Source organism: Amia ocellicauda, chromosome 1 (assembly GCF_036373705.1).
Source record: "Amia ocellicauda isolate fAmiCal2 chromosome 1, fAmiCal2.hap1, whole genome shotgun sequence".
In the NCBI taxonomy this organism is placed as follows: domain Eukaryota; kingdom Metazoa; phylum Chordata; class Actinopteri; order Amiiformes; family Amiidae; genus Amia; species Amia ocellicauda.
The window spans coordinates 15,710,626-15,729,271 of NC_089850.1; the positions used below are offsets into that span (position 1 = coordinate 15,710,626).

General features: G+C 41.5%; 1 protein-coding gene across 2 annotated transcripts in view; it reads right to left on the reverse strand.

Moving 5' to 3' along the window:
* The window catches only part of nhsl1b (NHS-like 1b), a 92,752-nt gene extending 74,106 nt beyond the window's left edge, over positions 1–18,646 (reverse strand). For both annotated transcript variants that reach the window (XM_066693877.1, XM_066693717.1), the window contains exon 1: positions 18,088–18,646. In XM_066693877.1, coding sequence (XP_066549974.1) covers positions 18,088–18,406 — 319 coding nt within the window. In that variant the 5' untranslated portion in view covers positions 18,407–18,646. The remainder of the gene's footprint in view (positions 1–18,087) is intronic.

The following is an 18,646-nucleotide window of genomic DNA, read 5'->3' on the forward strand; positions in this document are numbered from 1 at the left end:
TGTAGTTGACTACTCTGACTGCATTTCATTAAAAAAAGAAAGGTAACAACACAAAACTCTTTTGTTTGAGGGAAAGGAGGGAAGAAAAAAAGCTAAATACATTTCATGCTCTGGAACCTAACCTTATTAAGCTACAGTTTAAACATGCAGAGGAAGAAAAAAAAAGATAAAAAAGCACTAATTTGTCTGGACAACTGGCAGGCTTTCTGTCAAAGCTTAAACGGTTTCCTTTTGTCTCCCTCCCCCACCCCCCTGCAAAGCGCTACTGGTAGCAGGTACACAGCTGGTTGTAGTAGCGCTGAAACAGACCCCTGCCTGTTGCTGGTCACATATAACATGCTTGCAAAATAAGGAGAAGATGTGAACACCTTTGCTGAGGAAGTGATTTCCACACTGCTGGCTCTGAAGCCCTGGGATTTCTGGACTTACTCCCATCAGTTAGCACAATAGAAGCTTTAATTTATGAAGATATCTGGAGGATTGGACGAAGACAGAATTGCCATCCAGAACCCAGAAGAGTCACAAGTGTCACTCTTGTGTGGAGAACCTAATGGTGTCACATTAACAGGACATATTTAAATCACATGATCACATAGCTGGTCCTTATCAGTGGTGGCAAAACCAGTTTCTTTATTATACATCACTGTATGTCTATAATATAAAATTGACATACCTGAATAATGTAATCCAAGATGAATGGGTGAGGGAAAACCTAAACAATTCCGCCTTTTTAACAAGATAACCTGCTCGCTACAGGAAAATAATCACTGCACAGTCACAAGAACACACCGAGACAGCAGCGCTCTTATTGGCCGGCGCAAAGGTCTCTCCGAAATGTGAAATTGTAATGGAGGACGATATGGATTTACTGTAGCAGGAATACAAGATGGAGTGTCCGTCACGCTGTCTGCCCAGCACTGGATCATTAATGAGAGCTTGACGGACAGGGCAGCGATTTCACAGATAAGAAGCTGAAGAGGACTCGTCCTTGTCCACAGTCTCTACCTGGCCGAGGAGTACATCACTGTCTTTGCTGTGTGGGGAAACTCTGGGCAGCAGGTGGGCCAGCTTTTGTACCGTAATTTTTTTCGGCCTCACTCAATTAGGCTCTATAACAGGAACGGCGCACTCGTGAGATCACAATGCAACCGTAGATATCATGAATTTGCAGAGCAGGACAACTGATGTTGTAACTCTACCCTGCGTCGCTGCTCTGCAAATTCAACACGACAATTTCCACACAAAAAAAAAAAACACAGCATTAAGTTACTCTTTGTGCAGCCTTTAATGTTAAATCTTGCTACCGATCATCATCGCATCACAACTTATTCCAGTCTAAAGTCATCCCAACAGATTACAGTTTCAGTGACGAGAGAGAAAGTGTCTGAGGCGTGTTTATACATAGCCCGGAGCAAGATAGCGGCTTGCAACAGTACTTGCTAAAGGCAACCTGCTGTAAGCACCATACTCACAATACAGACACTGGGAGAGCTGCCAAGTACGAATATGCCATAAAACAAGAGTGAGTTGGGAGACTAGCCATCCACAAATCAAAAAAAAAAATCCTCAATGAAAATATTTGTCCTGGCTCTCTATAAGCCTGGTTCATCGCGAGGCTTTCTACGAAACATTCCCGAGCTCTAACCTCGCGCTGCTGTAGCTTAGCAGAATGTTTAAAGTAAGCACAATTACAAGAGGCTCGGTTACACTGAGACAAGACCTCTGTGTCTGGCCAGTCGGAGAGACGGTGTCTGGAGCTGGGGCAGTACCTACAATGGCTTTCTTTGTTGGCCTGGCCTGATGTGGAGGTAAGATATAGTAGCACAATGAGAGATGACCTTCAAAATAAAGTTACACTACATGTCGGATAGAGGCAAATGTGCTTCTGCTGACTATTTATGTTAAAAAGTTTCTCTCCTGCTGATTTCACGTTTACTCGAGGGACAGGGAACTCGATCGCCAAATCACCTAATACTGGGACCTGAACAGTATCAAAAGCCATCCTTTTAATAGCAATAGAAAAGATATTCCCTGTGCTGATGACATGACAGAAGCCAGATCTGTTTAAGGAATCCACTCCCAATCCAAACCAGCTGTTCATACTGAGATTTCTCGAATGCCCACCATGCCATTTTAGAGATGCAGGTCATGTTTTGGATTACTGAGATAGTGTATCCCCTGTCCAGAAAGACATTAGATTGACTAAGTGTTCTGGCACTCGTATTGTAAAATAGAAAACCCTTTAGAGATCTTTAAATTATTCCTAGGAGTCTTATACAGTGTGAAAATCATGACAAACACTGAATTTGGTGGTATAAAATTACAGTAGGACGCTTGCCAGTTGCATTTTGCCTTAGCTTGTTTGTGTTACAGTACTAAATGTATCCTGAGTGCAATATACAGTACGGAACAAGTAAGTGCAATGTCCCTGGACCAGTCTTCCCCAGTCTGTCAGCAGAAATATAACAGGAATCAACACATCTTCAGAAAATAGTTTTTTTTTCCCACATATTTAATTGTTTGGGAAAATTTGCTGGATTATTATAATATTTTTTTTTTACTTTTGGCACCAGAGTGAAAAGCTTTAACAGTCTTCCCCGTTAATTTGCAAGTCTTCACAAGACATTCATTAATGAATGCAATCATTAATAAACAACAGGGATCATGCTAACCCGAAGCAAACTTTTTCCATCACAGCACTTTTTTATGAGTTCGGTTCCTTGCCACCACTTTCTTTATCAGTTGCATCTGTCAATGCTGACTTTCTGTAGCTGTGAGAAGGTCTGGAAGCCACACTGCTGCCCTGGCACTTGTTCAATTGGCTTCACGGGAATAAAAAAGAGCCGCCAGAGAACCACACTCATGCAATACAGACTCCAAAATAGAGACCAAAGGCATTCCAGATGAACAGCAACAGGGATCACTTTCTTAGCGGTTGCATTTTCAAGATTGTAAAGACTGTGGATCTGATATAATGGCAGTGTGATTATGTTACAACACAATGCAAAGAAAAATAAATAACAAATATTTTAAAAAATATATAGGCCTATATGGAAGCATATACATTATATACAAGGAAGCAGAACATTTCTCCTGAATATGTGGAGAAGCCCAGACAGATTGATGACAACTATTTAATCCCAACAGTGTAAACACAAATATAGAATGGCATTGGTATATGTGCAAATCAATAATTGTGGACAATATAATCCAATCAATCAACTACTTGTTTATAAAATAATTTCCTGGAGGGCCACAGTGGTCTTCTGGTTTTCACTCCTTCTGAATTCTAAAAGACTTGATTAAACCACTCTTTCCCCAGGGCGTTAGCCTTTGCAAATTTGAAGATGCCTATTAAACGTGTGGGGCTGTGGCTCTGCAGAAACAGAAGTGAGTAGCAGTGATTTTGCACTTCAAATACAACAAGCCACACCTCAGGTCAAGCAACTGCATCAATGCTGGCTTTACTTCTGACAAAACCTATTCCTAATCTCTCAATATAGTGTAGAGAGATTGCAGGCAATAGACCATTAATACCTTTAAGTGTATACAACACCATTCAGAGTAAGAGTCCAACAGTCACACACTGAACTGCAGCTAACATGAGTGTGGGATATTGCTACTGATTTATTGCCACTTTCAGAAAGAGCACTTTTGGTTTTGGAATTAGTCATGACAACAGGGTTAGCAATGTCTTTTCTACTGCCGACAGATTTGTTCAAATGATCTGAATCAGCTTGGGAACAGATAAATGTGGTATTTGTTCCTGAATGCAAAACTAGTAATCTCTGTTCCTGCAATACTAGTTATGGCATAACAGTTCTAATCATATACCTGTGCAAGGACACTTAAATGTTTTATGTGCTGCCCACAGAGTAATAGGGTTTTCAATCAAACAAACGAGACAGATATAGACAGCAGCAAATGCATTCAAATGTATATGACAGGATCAAACTGTTACAAATGAGTTAAAAATCTCTCATTCACCCCTCCTTACACCTAAAAAAAATAATAACCTGTAATGATCCCGTAATTAAAATAAAAACTAGTCACTGCAGAATTAGGGGTTTTAAACATTAATAGAAAAAAATAACTATCTTCGCAAATTATCACAACTGAGTTCATATAGATCACCTTTTCCCATTAGATTAAATAATGCTTTATTTATGGAGGACTTTCTTTTCAAAGACCGGGATTTAAATTGCCACCATGCTGAGGACCAAATTACTGCATGGACAAAAGCGTTTCATCTTCGGCTGAACTGCGATTCCAGGGCCGCTGGTCTCTGTGGACCGTGTGCAATTTTCAGGCTTATTAAATTCTACTCCCAGCTTACCCCTACCCAGACATTATCACCAGCCACTGCTCCCAGGAGGAGGAACTGAGGTGCAAAATCTGGGGTACAGTAGCAGGAAATGCGAATCATTTCTTTTGAAAACACACTGATTGAAGTCAGAAATGTGTCGAGGCTCCAGCAAAGTTCAGTCGAACACGCACACCCAGGCAGGCTGGGGCTCGCAAACAGAGAGGCATTACAGATGCAGATAAGATGCAGAAGGCTTTAGAAGCGGTTGAGAATTGAAAGGGGAATTCAATAGAGATTTGTGTAGTTTTGCACTTGAGAGAGAGAGAGCACCCAGAAGAAGGGCCTTAAAGATAAAAGTCCCGAGGGAGGACAGACTTGAGTGAGGAAAATGTAATGAATCAAATCCAAGATTAAGAATAGTGTATGATAGTGCAAAACTAGGCACACACAATCTCCTTTAATATGAGTTCCAGGAGAGGACACACTGGCCATTGACACGAACGAAAAGACACAGTCTGACTCTTCGATTCTTATCCTGTAATTGTAAAAGGAGTTTATATAGAATCTGTACTACTTTGCATTGCAAATGGTAGGAGATTTGCATGAATCAGTTGGATGTCAAAGCACGATTGACCTGGCTGGCTTGCACGGAGCTGCAGTCACCTCATCCACGAAGGAGGAGAGGGACACAAATCAATCAATCAATACAAATATTATATTATTCGGTAAAGCGCCGTTCGCAAAGCTGCCACAGGGCACTTCACAGATTAAATGAATATCAAAGAATAATTAATACACAATGAAAAAATAAAAATACACCAGTAGGCAAAGAAGAAGAAGAAGACGAAGGTGAAGACGACATGTAGTAAAGACTTAAAAAAAAAAAAAAAAATGTATGGGAAACTGTAACAGCCAAGAGCAAAGTCACACAGTCATACACCTGCCTATGTTACAAGTGCAGGCTTGCAAGTTTTACTCTTCAAGAAACTCAAAATTATATATCAGGTGCCTTTTAACACATCACGCAACCTCTTTACTGTGGAATGGGCAGATTTTATTAAATGTGAGAATGTGTATTTAATGTGTTTTTTTTTTTTATCTCAACAACAAAAGTATTTGATGCCCTGCTAATTTTGTACGTTTGCCCACTGACAAATAAATGATCAGTCTATAATTTTAATGGTAGGTGTATTTTAACAGTGAGAGACAGAATAACAACAAAAAAAATCCAGAAAAACGCATTTCAAAAAAGTTATGAATTGATTTGCATGTTAATGAGGGAAATAAGTATTTGATCCCTTCGACTTCGGCAAAACCCTTGTTGGCAATCACAGAGGTCAGACGTTTCTTGTAGTTGGCCACCAGGTTTGCACACATCTCAGGAGGGATTTTGTCCCACTCCTCTTTGCAGATCCTCTCCAAGTCATTAAGGTTTCGAGGCTGACGTTTGGCAACTCGAACCTTCAGCTCCCTCCACAGATTTTCTATGGGATTAAGGTCTGGAGGCTGGCTAGGCCACTCCAGGACCTTAATGTGCTTCTTCTTGAGCCACTCCTTTGTTGCCTTGGCTGTGTGTTTTGGGTCATTGTCATGCTGGAATACCCATCCACGACCCATTTTCAACGCCCTGGCTGAGGGAAGGAGGTTCTCACCCAAGATGTGACGGTACATGGCCCCATCCATCGTCCCTTTGATGCGGTGCAGTTGTCCTGTCCCCTTAGCAGAAAAACACCCCCAAAGCATAATGTTTCCACCTCCATGTTTGATGGTGGGGATGGTGTTCTTGGGGTCATTCCTCCTCCTCCAAACACGGCGAGTTGAGTTGATGCCAAAGAGCTCGATTTTGGTCTTATCTGACCACAACACTTTCACCCAGTTCTCCTCTGAATCATTCAGATGTTCATTGGCAAACTTCAGACGGGCCTGTACATGTGCTTTCTTGAGCAGTGGGACCTTGCGGTCGCTGCAGGATTTCAGTCCTTCACGGCGTAGTGTGTTACCAATTGTTTTCTTGGTGACTATGGTCCCAGCTGCCTTGAGATCATTAACAAGATCCTCCTGTGTAGTTCTGGGCTGATTCCTCACCGTTCCCATGATCATTGAAACTCCACGAGGTGAGATCTTGCATGGAGCCCCAGACCGAGGGAGACTGACAGTTATTTTGTGTTTCTTCCATTTGCGAATAATCGCACCAACTGTTGTCACCTTCTCACCAAGCTGCTTGGCGATGGTCTTGTAGCCCATTCCAGCCTTGTGTAGGTCTACAATCTTGTACCTGACATCCTTGGACAGCTCTTTGGTCTTGGCCATGGTGGAGAGTTTGGAATCTGATTGATTGATTGCTTCTGTGGACAGGTGTCTTTTATACAGGTAACGAGCTGAGATTAGGAGCACTCCCTTTAAGAGAGTGCTCCTAATCTCAGCTCGTTACCTGTATAAAAGACACCTGGGAGCCAGACATCTTGCTGAATGACAGGGGATCAAATACTTATTTCCCTCATTAACATGCAAATCAATTAATAACTTTTTTGAAATGCGTTTTTCTGGATTTTTTTGTTGTTATTTTGTCTCTCACTGTTAAAATACACCTACCATTAAAATTATAGACTGATCATTTCTTTGTCAGAAATACAATACATACAAAATCAGCAGGGGATCAAATACTTTTTTCCCCTCACTGTATGAGTTTCCTAAGAAGCAAATTATGTAGTCCAGGCAGCATGTAGCAAAGGAAACAATGTTTTTGAGAACATTTAGGTTCAGCCAGCATATATGCTTGCTTACGTTGTGACCAGTATACTGTTAGTTACGCAGACAGACCTTCCACTGCATCAGTAATGAGAACAAGAAGAGTGATAAAGGGAACAGGGATATCTTTTGAATAACACAATAGCCCTTACTGATGACATTAAAGCAAGTCTTTTACATGGGAGTGGTTTTCCCTGCATATTTTGTTGCTACAAAAAGCAGTATCATCATCAAAGCATTCACACAGTTTCCTTTTCCTGGTTTAAAATGATGAATGAGGTGAAAAAACATTAAACTCGATTTTAAGGAGGGAAGCTCATTGTGGATTCCTAATCACTATACATTGATTAATGTTTATTAATATTGTTTGGTAATTTGTAATCAGTGTAAAAAAGGGCAAATCCAAATACTGTTTGTTTCAAGGCTTAGGAGGTACAATGTATATTATTTGCCTAATATGAGTCACTTGATTTCCCTCCACAGTGCAAAGCTAAACAACAACTTTACAGGGACTATACTGTAGCCAATCATGGCAAGGTAACAAAAAACAACCAATCAAGAAAAGGATCACAGCCTCCATCCGTTGACACTAATAGTGCCAACACAACCTGTACCAAAATCTGTTTTTGACATCTCCTCTCCACTGTCAAGTGTCTCAGTTTGGCACTGCAATTTAAAACTACAATTAGAAATTGCTCTTGCTAATGTACACTGCCATCTATGATGCCTTTTTATCATATCGGCCAGAGCAATATAGCATACACTCTGTCAGCAGCAGGGGAATAATGGCTCACAATGACTGGAAGATGTGTGAGTGTGCTACAAAGAAAAAGGTGAATCCTGCTCCACTGACTCTAAACTGGGTGTTGGGGCCAGAGTATTTTGTGTGGTTTTGTTTCATTAATCCTCAAAAAAACAAGTTTGGCGGCATAAAGTATTATTATGCACACAGCGGGGAAACGCCCATGCATTTAACTAATAATTTGATCTGAGAATACGGCAGTAATCCAGGGACTGAATTCAGGCCCACCTCTGCTTCGCGTTTTGGCTTCCAATGCAGTTCAACCTCAGCTACACAAACTTATTGACTAACAAAGGGTTGTGCAGGAGTCTCCCATTGGGCTGTTTACACAATAGGTAGCGTGACTGAGCAAACGCACCCGGTATGGTCAGCTTAGAGGTGTGGCGGCCGAACCCTCTCTTTGGCAGAGGCTGATCTTCTGCAACCCAAGTGTCATGAGGTCACATTCCACACGTTGGCCCCAATAATGAGAACCCAAAAGCTACACGCATCGGGGTTCTTGGAATATACAGCCCATAAAGACGGGTCACTGCTCTTCAGGCCAGACAGATTCCAGAGAAGCTGGAGGTCACCAAAGTTTACCAATTAGCAAGTGAGGTCAAATGAACCACAGCAGTCAGAAATCCACAGAATAATAAAGAAAACAAAGCCAGAGGACAGAGAGGTTCTTACTTAATGCAAATGGTCGAGAATGTGATTTTAAAATGTGGGGGAAATGAATGCAGTTGTGCTAAAGAAAACAAGATCTGCACACTGGTGATTGTTGTGAGCTGTCGCAGCTGTGCACGGTCGGTAGCTGTCCAAAGAGTTCCCTATCACCACCTTGTAGGTTTCATGGGCCGTGACCCTCTCCAGCTTCCAACTGCCACACAGAGGCGGCTTTGTACTCCACATCCAAAGGTCACGGCCATTACAGACCCATTTTCACAGCCAAGCAAACTGGGAGTGTTGATTTAAGCTTACCTCCCACCGGGTCCTCGACCCCTGCTTGAGAGAAATTCCCTATAGGCTTCTTCAGGCCCGCCAACAGCAACTGGATTTCCACTGCCATGCTGCTGTCAGAACCATTTCCTGTACAGCGCAATACAACCCTAGTGAAGACAAGGCCCCGTATCGGCTATAATAGTAGACATGCTTCCGGCAGACCGACTGCAGTGCACCGTTGCCGTGCTTTTCAAATGATGCATGATTTCCAGAGATCCCTTCCAGCCCGTGCCACTCTGTTGTGAGTGCCAGTGAAATCCTGCAGAGTAATTAAAGGTGATTTCCTCACATTCCTACAAAGGATAGGTGGCTTCTTTTCCTCTCGTTTCTCCTGAACTAATCAAGTAAAAGTCAACATGCCTGTTTGCTTTATATATTAACAGTGTAACTTGAAAGCTAAAAGTCAGCTTAAAATCTGTGTACTTTTTGCTATATCAATATTTGCCAGACAGTTATGTTCCAACAAGATTAGATAAAAACCTTAAAACAACCTTACATTTACGTTTTTTTTTTACCCCTTTGTAAACTTGTCAGTTTGAAACACTCAGACTAGCATTACAACCCCCCTAGAACTTGGTACTGATGGAGCCAAAATACACACATTCTCTGGAACATGTGAATTATCAAGCAATGTCACTGCTTCCCACTATGAGCACAGCAAGAGAGCAGCAGGGCTTTGCTGTCAGATGGGACACAGACACAGCCCTCACTTGACACGTCCAGACTGTTGGGATAATAAAACAGATATTAAATTAAGAAAAAAAAAAAAATCACATTCAACTCACAGGAACAACAAAATAAAATGCATGTAATGACCAACCTTTTAAACACTGACTTCTTTTGTTTTGTTTTTCCACAGTTCTTTCCATAAAGGGAATCGGTACAAACGGAAGCAGCTGTTGTTCAGGTTGAAACACTAAATCACTGCCCTTGCGCTCAACTCCCCAAAAGATAGTTCCACATCATCCACAGTGTAAAAGCAGGAAACAGAACATGTTGGTTTAATGTAGCAGAAATCAGGGAAGCAACATCGTTTATATTCATGGTCAAGATTCCACAAGGGGCAAAATTAGCCAAAATGTGAGGGGGTTGGTTAACATCAATGTGAGCCAGAGTTTCCTTCCTGTGTCAATAATCTATTCCTCCAATTCACAATGTAATGTTGTGTATGCTGTGTGAGGTGGGCTGCAGTGTCTTGGGATGTCTGTGTAACTGTTATGATAGTTATAATAACTTTTTTATATTTACCACAATAAATCAGGTCTTGTTGTTTTGGCAGAGGCATGATTTGGTTCAGCCTACTAAGTGCAAAAAAACAAACAAAAAAAGATTAAAGAGAACCACATTAAGAGATGTAATTAAAGACATTAAAATATCTGGGTACTGCAGTGGCAAGTAATGGCAGCCATGGCAGATGTTCTATAACACATATTATTGATCTAGTCTGAAATTCTATCTTTAAATAGGTTTTTGGTACCAGTAGAGGAGCCCAGAAAAAATGTCTGATGACAACAGTAATGGGTGCAGCACTCTAGAACTGAAACATCATCAAACACTAGGCATGTAAACCATCATTAGCAAAACTTACATTAAAAGTCAACCCCCGGGGGAAAATTTTCCATTAAAAAACAAGGAACACATGACTGCAATGTGGAGTGACCAAATACCCCCAAGTTTCATTTTACACAATATGCCAGATGGAATCGTAACCTATACAAAACCATATTAAGACGCAGTAACAAAAGATACTTCTTATACACTTGGGTTTCCATTTCTTGGTAGACTTACACTGAACAATGCACAAGAGGCAGATGTAAGGAAAGATATGTCTGGGTTGAGTGTTGAGAGAAAGATACAATATGCATGCCTCAGTGTCAGTGTCAGTGTTCTTGAAAATGCAATCAGACCAGTTGGACAATGAATCAGACAAACATACTCCATGCTCCTTTCTATCTCATCTATGAGACCGGTTCAAATCATGTGCCAAAGCCACTGGCCTGCTGTGCCAAATCTCTCCATCTGCCTCTCAGGTTGCACTTCTAGAGTGCATAGTTCTCCCTCGCTGTGCCACAACTGCCCTCTGGGAATGGCAGTGAAACTGGGAGCAAGAAGCCTCAATAATGCCCTTGGGCTGTTTAAAGAGGGACAACTACATCTCTTTATGCAAACTGAAAGCAGGGTTAGGTCAGGGAAACAAACAAGCATATTGTACTCTCCTGCTGAAAGGTGACCAAAATACCAGAATGTTCTGTTTAATTTGAATGGGCAAGAACAGGTTATTATAGCATCATTGCAAAATTCATGGTGTATAACATCTTTCAATGTACCTTCCAGACTGCATAGTGCTGCCACGGGGGTGAATTAAAAGTCATGACATTATAATGAATGAAAGAGTACCATGTGCTCCTCCTTTCTTCTCTTTACAATAAAGCGTTTAAACCCATAATTGTAATACCATCTACTGTAATGGGCAATTACTTTTTTTTTTTTTTTTTTATTTACAGGGAAGCCATATAACTGCAGAAACTCATTTAAATAAATAAACATTCTGAAAGATGACAGATATTCAATATTTTCAGTTAAACTAGGACAGTACACCTCGATTTATACTCCGCACTTTTCACAGTACACTCCAGAGCGTTGCTGATCTTCTAAATTCTTTCCTCATTGTTTCACATCTTCTTTGTGATGAGGAAGCAAAGGCACCGAAGCATAAGACTGCATAAGACCATTTGCAAACAATCAATCTCCATGACCTTAGTGGACGAGCAACTCCAATCATCATTAATAAAGACCATTAATGTCGGAGGGAAAAAAAAACTAACGTTCTGTCTTCCCCAAGTAAGGTGAAATGTGGCCAAAGTCCAAAGCAAAGAAAGCAGAGTGAGCAGTCTCTTTTGGTGTCACTGGAACTATTCAGGGAGAATATTCAGACCTCGCTCACGATCACCCAGCGCCTGCAGGAGATGGCTTGGCGTCCACACAAGCATGGGGAAGAATGACAGGCCTGTTCCCCCAGTGGAACTCGCTGTTGGCCAAGTTCCCTCAGGTTTTGTTTCAGCAGGATGTGTTCTGTATGCTCCTCTTCAGAAAACCGCAACCAAGTATGACTCACAAGAAGGTTTTAAGAATCCACAACAAAGGCCCTTAATTATTCATCTCCATTTAACTGCCAAATTGTTTACTGAGGACTATTTCACCCCGTTGTGCTAACTTCAGGTCCACATATTCACTGAACCCTTTTCCATTTTTTCCCCCCTCAAAATCCCAGCTGGGCCTTTTCTTCTGGCGTAAGCAGCCAGGGAAAGGTAAGAGCACAAAAAACAAATCCATGTTTGGTCCACATCTCAGTTAAAGGGAGGGAATGGAGACTAAGTCAGGTAAGCGGCTGGCAAACCACAGTAGTCGTCATTTAGATGTCAGTGTAAAAACATTGGTGAAGTCATATTACAACCTGTTAAAACAAAACCTTCTGCACAGGGATTAAATATTGCTTTGTGCAGAGAGTCAGAACATAATCACCCAGTTAAAAAAATAAAAAGGATGAGTGAATATGGAGCTCGCAGCGCAGTGTTATGGATGAGAGGATGGGGTCAGGGCTGGAATGCAAGGCCAGGATTTGCCACGTGGACACCAGTATCCTGACTGCTCTGCTCCCTGAACGATCTCCAATACGGCTACATGACTAATGCAAACAGCTTTTTGTTGGCATTCTCCATCTTTATACAGCGACTTAAAACCTTTACATAGCTTAGGACATAATGTACAACAGTGTTCTCTTAGTAAACAGTATGGACAGAGAGTCTCAGTACTGGAAGATTGGACACTAGAGAAGTCAAATTAGATCTTGCAAGTGCACACAACATTGGAGTCAGTGAAGTCCCATCTATAATATGAAGTCAGTTTGGGGAACTTGTTCCAGCACTTTCATGTGAAACGTGTAAAGAATATAGCTCACAAATGTTTCCAGTCCGTGTCCCATTTTAATAACCACAAAGAGTAGCATGCTACCAGAATTTTCTAAGCTGTGACCGCAGGTGCTTAAGAAATAAAGCAAAGTACGGTTTTTAAACATTGTTCACAAATGTATAATAGTACCTCTTCAACAACATAACAGGTATACAGAGGAGCTACACAATTATTACACATATTTGCAAATTCAAATACATTTAAGAGTTCAAATTCTAACCTTAGGAGAAGTAAACGCCAATGAATAGCACATGCTAGAGCTGGAAGGAGCAAACAAAACACAAGACCTTCCTACTCCAGCACCCAGACATGAAAGATGAGCCTGGTCAACCTTGCACCATCAAAAGGCCTTTGTTAAACAGACAACAGGCTATTTTTAACCAGCTCTAGCATGAGGACAATAATCTGAGCGCAGTCAAAATCCCATCTGTGCGCAACTGATCTCAGATTAATTAGCAAGAAAAAAAGACAGAAAATTACAGGCACTCTGAAAATAAATGTACCATTACCATAAATTGTGTTACTAGCCATGGCAGTAGCAGTCATGGTACCAGCAGTATTAAAACTAAATGATTTCAAGAAATACTAAAACCTTTTTGTCATTCATACCTTTGTTGCTTTCAAAAAACCTCTAGACCAATTCTCTAATAGGTAACACGCTGATAAAGTTTCTTTTTTAAATCATTCCTGCTCCAAAATCACTGGAGCTTCCTGGAAAAATGAGCCCAAACAACAAAGCCCCTCCAAAGAACAGGAGAACCCGTTCCTCTCAGGGCTGTGTCCCATTTCTCGAAGTACTGGTTTGATGTGTTTGCAACCTAAAACCAGCGTAACGAACCTTGTCCCTGTGCAAGACACTAAGCCACATGTTTCTCCTTATCAGGACAGATTTGCAAGCAGCAATCTGACACCAGAATCTAGTCAAGCCCAAGCCGACAAAGGAAGAGGTGCCACATTCACTCTTTAACTTCGATTCCAGACAGTGATGTGCAGCCCTCGGTGTTGTTTTACTAAACATCTGAATCAGTTTATCTTTTCTTTTCATTTTGTCTTTTATTCTCTCGCAATTTGAATTCACCAGATTTTAATCAATTCGAAAACCAGTACAAGTGGAATGTAGTAAAGTCCACCCACAGTATAAATCGGATGATGTACCTGCAACTTGGATTTGTAATTCTAAATGCATAGAAACCAGATGTCCAATAACGCCATGCTGCTCCAGTGACCTTGAACTAAAAGAACCCGATAGTTTATACTAAACTGAGATTTAAACTCACAGGTTTCCTGTCACGCACCTGGGTGAGGAGCAGTATTATTTATAAAGCTTTGCCCAGATTAAATGGGAGACTCTCAAGACAGTGACTCAGTAGAAATGCAGTTCATTCTAAATATATCACAGACAGTTATGAAATACCTTTAGGGCAAAGGGAATGTAGTATTCTGTCTGTAGTACTAGCTAACAGCATTCGATTCAAAACTTTTACAGAGCTTCCTCACTAGCCAAACAGGTGGCACTTTATTTAGTTTATCCAACATAGTAGCATCCCATTCAAGAACCTTCTGTAAACTCATTTTGCTAAAAAGACAAATATGGGCATATACAGAGTTCCCAAGACCTTTTTTAATATACAAATGCTATGGATTATTATTATTTAGTAGTCAATTATGAAAATATTAAAAAATTGGGAACAAGTTTTCAGTGAAATGAAAATATGGACAGACAACCTGCAGCAAGACGAGCTCACAATGAGTTAGTGGCCAGTGTCCGGGAGTTTCCCTGCACTAGGCAGAAACACACATGTATCCACTTAAACACTTTCTTTCTACTGGACTCCGCATGGTGAAGTGAAGGCCTGCCATCTACTACAAATACACTTTATTTTCTTTGGAGGCCAGAGGCATTTCATTGGAATTTAGTATCAGAGGTAGGTAACACTTTCCAGAAACTAAGGAAGTAGGCCTACAAGAAAAACAAAATAACCCTTTTTCTCCCCAATCTAATTACCTTAGGCTACATAAGAATAATTCCAGTTTGATATTCCTTTTGTTACACGTTACATAATACAAAGCAGAGGCTGGACAGAAGGTTTACACATCTAAAGTGTGCTCTATTTCATTTGTATGTTAGGTTTTCGAACATGATTTGGCCATCGTTTCGGTTTCCAGGTAAAATAAGGATCCCAGCAAAAACAGCTGAAAAGGCAGCTCTCACAGTTCACAGAAAATAATACTGTTAACAGTAATAACAAAAGAGCTTCACTCATATCAGAGAACACGCAACACATTCAACACGTAGGGGGCTACTGAATATTTCATAAATATCAGATTCAGCTGGCATTATGCATTACAGCTTACAGACAGACTGGATTGCCAAGGAGCTCAACCAGTGAAAGCATCTTCACACATAGAGGCCCTAAGCACAAGGGTTGGGTGGGATCGACTCAAACTGGATTTTCTTGGGGGTTACTATCAACCTGGAAAAAACAGTGAGTGACAACTGCAGCATTGTGTTCTGTTTCATAATCTCAGTTTCTCATAAACCCAGTAATCTTGGGTGAAAGCAGTGAATCACGTGCCGATTCGACTGAGAAAGCTTTGATGTTACCTCCATCTAATATTGGCAATATGCAGACTCTCAGGCCTAAGGCTTTTTTCCCTACCTCTATAGAAGGTGTGATAATGCTTGTAAAAAACATAAAAAAAAATCAAGCACCACAAATCCCTTCTTTAGAGATGCCTATTTTATGATATGTATGATTGTATACTGTACTTGTAACCTTGGATAAAACCACCTACCAAAATATATAAAAATAATAATACTATACAAGCACAGTATCTGTAGTTTGGATATAATGAGCAAAACAGAAAGGTAGATAGAGGGTAGTGTGACAAAGTGTCAGCACTGGACAATTCAATTCACAACCTGTCTGTTTCCCAGTCCTAACTGCAGTGACTCAGTGACTAACAGACCAAGTTTTTTTTTTTTTGTTTTTTTTTTCCCAAAGTCACGATTTGTTCTTACTTTTTGTGGTCGAAAAACTTTTTAGATTGATGATGGTGTACGATAATCCCACCTAGTCAATCCAGATGCCCAGATAAGAATAGGTTCAAATGCAATATATACAAAATTAATGGTTAGGTGGCAGATGAAGGAAAACGTCTGCTGTGAATCTGTCCCCGGGATGGGAATTGAGAAACACTGACCTACAATTGCAGGATTTTGATTACAGCAGGTTTAGCTCACAGTAGGCTAGTATGTCAATTGAAATATGTGCAACATGAGAAATGAATAGCAATCTGGTCTGACCTTAACCCTTTCTGACATCTATTTGAGAGTTGCAGATTTCTTCCAATTTGACTGCAGAACCTGAGACTAAGCAGATCTGACGGAGCACAACAATGCAAATTACACTACCAGATTTCTGCCCCCAATATGACAATATTCTCTCACAATATGATCATCACAAGGTGACAGCGCCGTGTGCCAGCTGCAGTTCCAGAGGAAACTGTTAATGCCAGGGGATGTTCCTCACAATCGGACTGAATCCTCCCTACATCAGCCGGCTGTCTAAGCGGTTCTGTCAATCCCATTTCCTCTCTCCACTGAGAGGAAGAAAATGTCACCGAAAACAAAGCAGAGAGGAAAAGAAGACAGGATATGCTGTGCACCCCCATCGACATGAACTCGCTGGCATCCAAAGTGCAGGACAGGAAAACACACTTCAGCAGGGGGATGCTTTCAGGCTGATGAGTCCGTCTGTAAGGTGTGTCTGGAAGTTGTGACAAAGGACTCCCATTGTTGTGTTAATAGTTAACACCATAACTCCAACGCACATAAAAATAATACGAAAGTTCAATGACTGCACTTCCTATAGAGAGCTGGCCATAGACATAAATATTTACAATAATACAGTACAGGAGTATCACAATGTACTACATGGTTTGTTTACTCACATTCAATTGTGTAAAATCACCTGCAAAAAGCTGGTGCCTCCTATTTACACCACACATGATACATCGTGTCAAATTCATTCCAGGAAAGAAGTGTAGTCAGGTCACAGTTGCGGGAATGTACGAAATGTGAAAGATTGGACATGCACTTTCAGATGAAGTATAAAAACAAAAACAAATGCAGCTGAGGCTGGATAGCTCTCATGGAAAGTAGGTGGTGGACCATCACAACTATGACTTGTCAATCTGTGTGTCTCTGATCAGGATGTCGATTAACAGCTATACACACAGTCAAAATAAACTGTAACTTTACTAAATAAATTAATAGCTATGATACACAGACTCTGTGTCATTTGACTTAATGAGATGAAGAATTGTTGGTGTTTTTTAAAAGCCTGAATTAAAGTTCTGTACCAACATAAATTAAGTCAAGCACCAATTCCCTGTATTAATACAGAATGTTACACAGGCTTAACTTTAAATTAAGATTAAGGGCAAACGTGGCTTTGAAACACATACAAAATTAATGTTTTCAGTACAAAATAAATAGATGCAAGAAGTAAACTGCATTTAGTTTTACCACACAGTAGCACGGTCTATAGACAATCTCACTGTATGCCATTACCACACAAAGGAAAAAATAACTATATCCAAACATTTAGTTATATTTTCAGTAGGCAAAACTGTGGCATAATTCAAATGAATAACATTTATCTTGGGCTCTTTTACAGCTGGCATCATTCACATCAAACAAAATGAATAGGTTTCAAAGACAGCAGTGAGAGTCCAAAACACATTTTCCGCCTAGTCTCCCAGATGGTCAACTGAGGATTGGAGATCTATCAAGTTTGACAGGTCTTGCCCCCCCAATAAAACAGGACATTAGCATCACTACAGGCTGGCGCAAAGTCACAAGCTGATCCAGGAAAACCACTTGCGTCTCCCAAGCCTGTGCACAAGGATGTTTCTCTCGTTGCACAACCATAAACCTGCGAGTTCAAAACAGCCAAAGTGCCCAACAGCTGAGCATGTGTTGGTCGGGTTCATGTAGCGCAGATCTCCGCAGTTCTGCGCAGATGTGCACACTCCCACTGATCCTATTGGTGGAGCCGCGCACATCTGCGCAACAAGTCAGACTGAACACTCATCAAGAGAGGATGACTTTCCCCCATAAGACAAATACACAGTTAAAGCAATTCTGTTTTTAAACATTTGTAGGGGCTTCTCCCAAAACCATAACCATCCCCCCAAAAAAGGGACAAGGATGAAAAGCCCGCAGGCTCATGTGCAGCAGGTTAACTCAGGGAAAACAAAGGAGGCAACTTACGGACTTTGACTTTCCTGTGGTCCAGCTGGCGGACGGCGCTGTGTAAAGTGTCCAGCCTGTGCTGTATGCGGCCGGATCTGGTCCATACGAGCCCGGCTTCTGCCTCGATGTGCAGGAAGATGTCGCTGGCCAGCCGGGACAGGTCGGAGAGCTGCAGCAGGACGTGGGTCAGCGTGTGGCCGCAGACCTCCTCCAGGGATGTGAAGAGCACTTTCTTCTGCACTTTATATCGCCCATCTCCGGGGTCCCCCACCACGACCACCTCCTCGTCCAGCCTGCACAGCCGCCGGGGCTCCACTGTCCTCTGCGGGAAAGGCATGGTTGTCCCCCCCCCCTGCTCCACGAAATGCAAGGGGGAAAAAAATAGGCGCCGTGTTGTCCGGAGCCAAAGTTGCGGGAGAGATGCGTTCACACACTCACTGGCGCTCCCGCCATGTTTTACGCAGGATGCAACGTTTGGGAGGCTGCATGGTGAGCGTTACCCACAGTCTGTGCAACTCCCCCGGCAGGGCAGTCTGCGAAGCCAACTATAGTGGGAAAAGTGCGGCGGGTCGGGAGG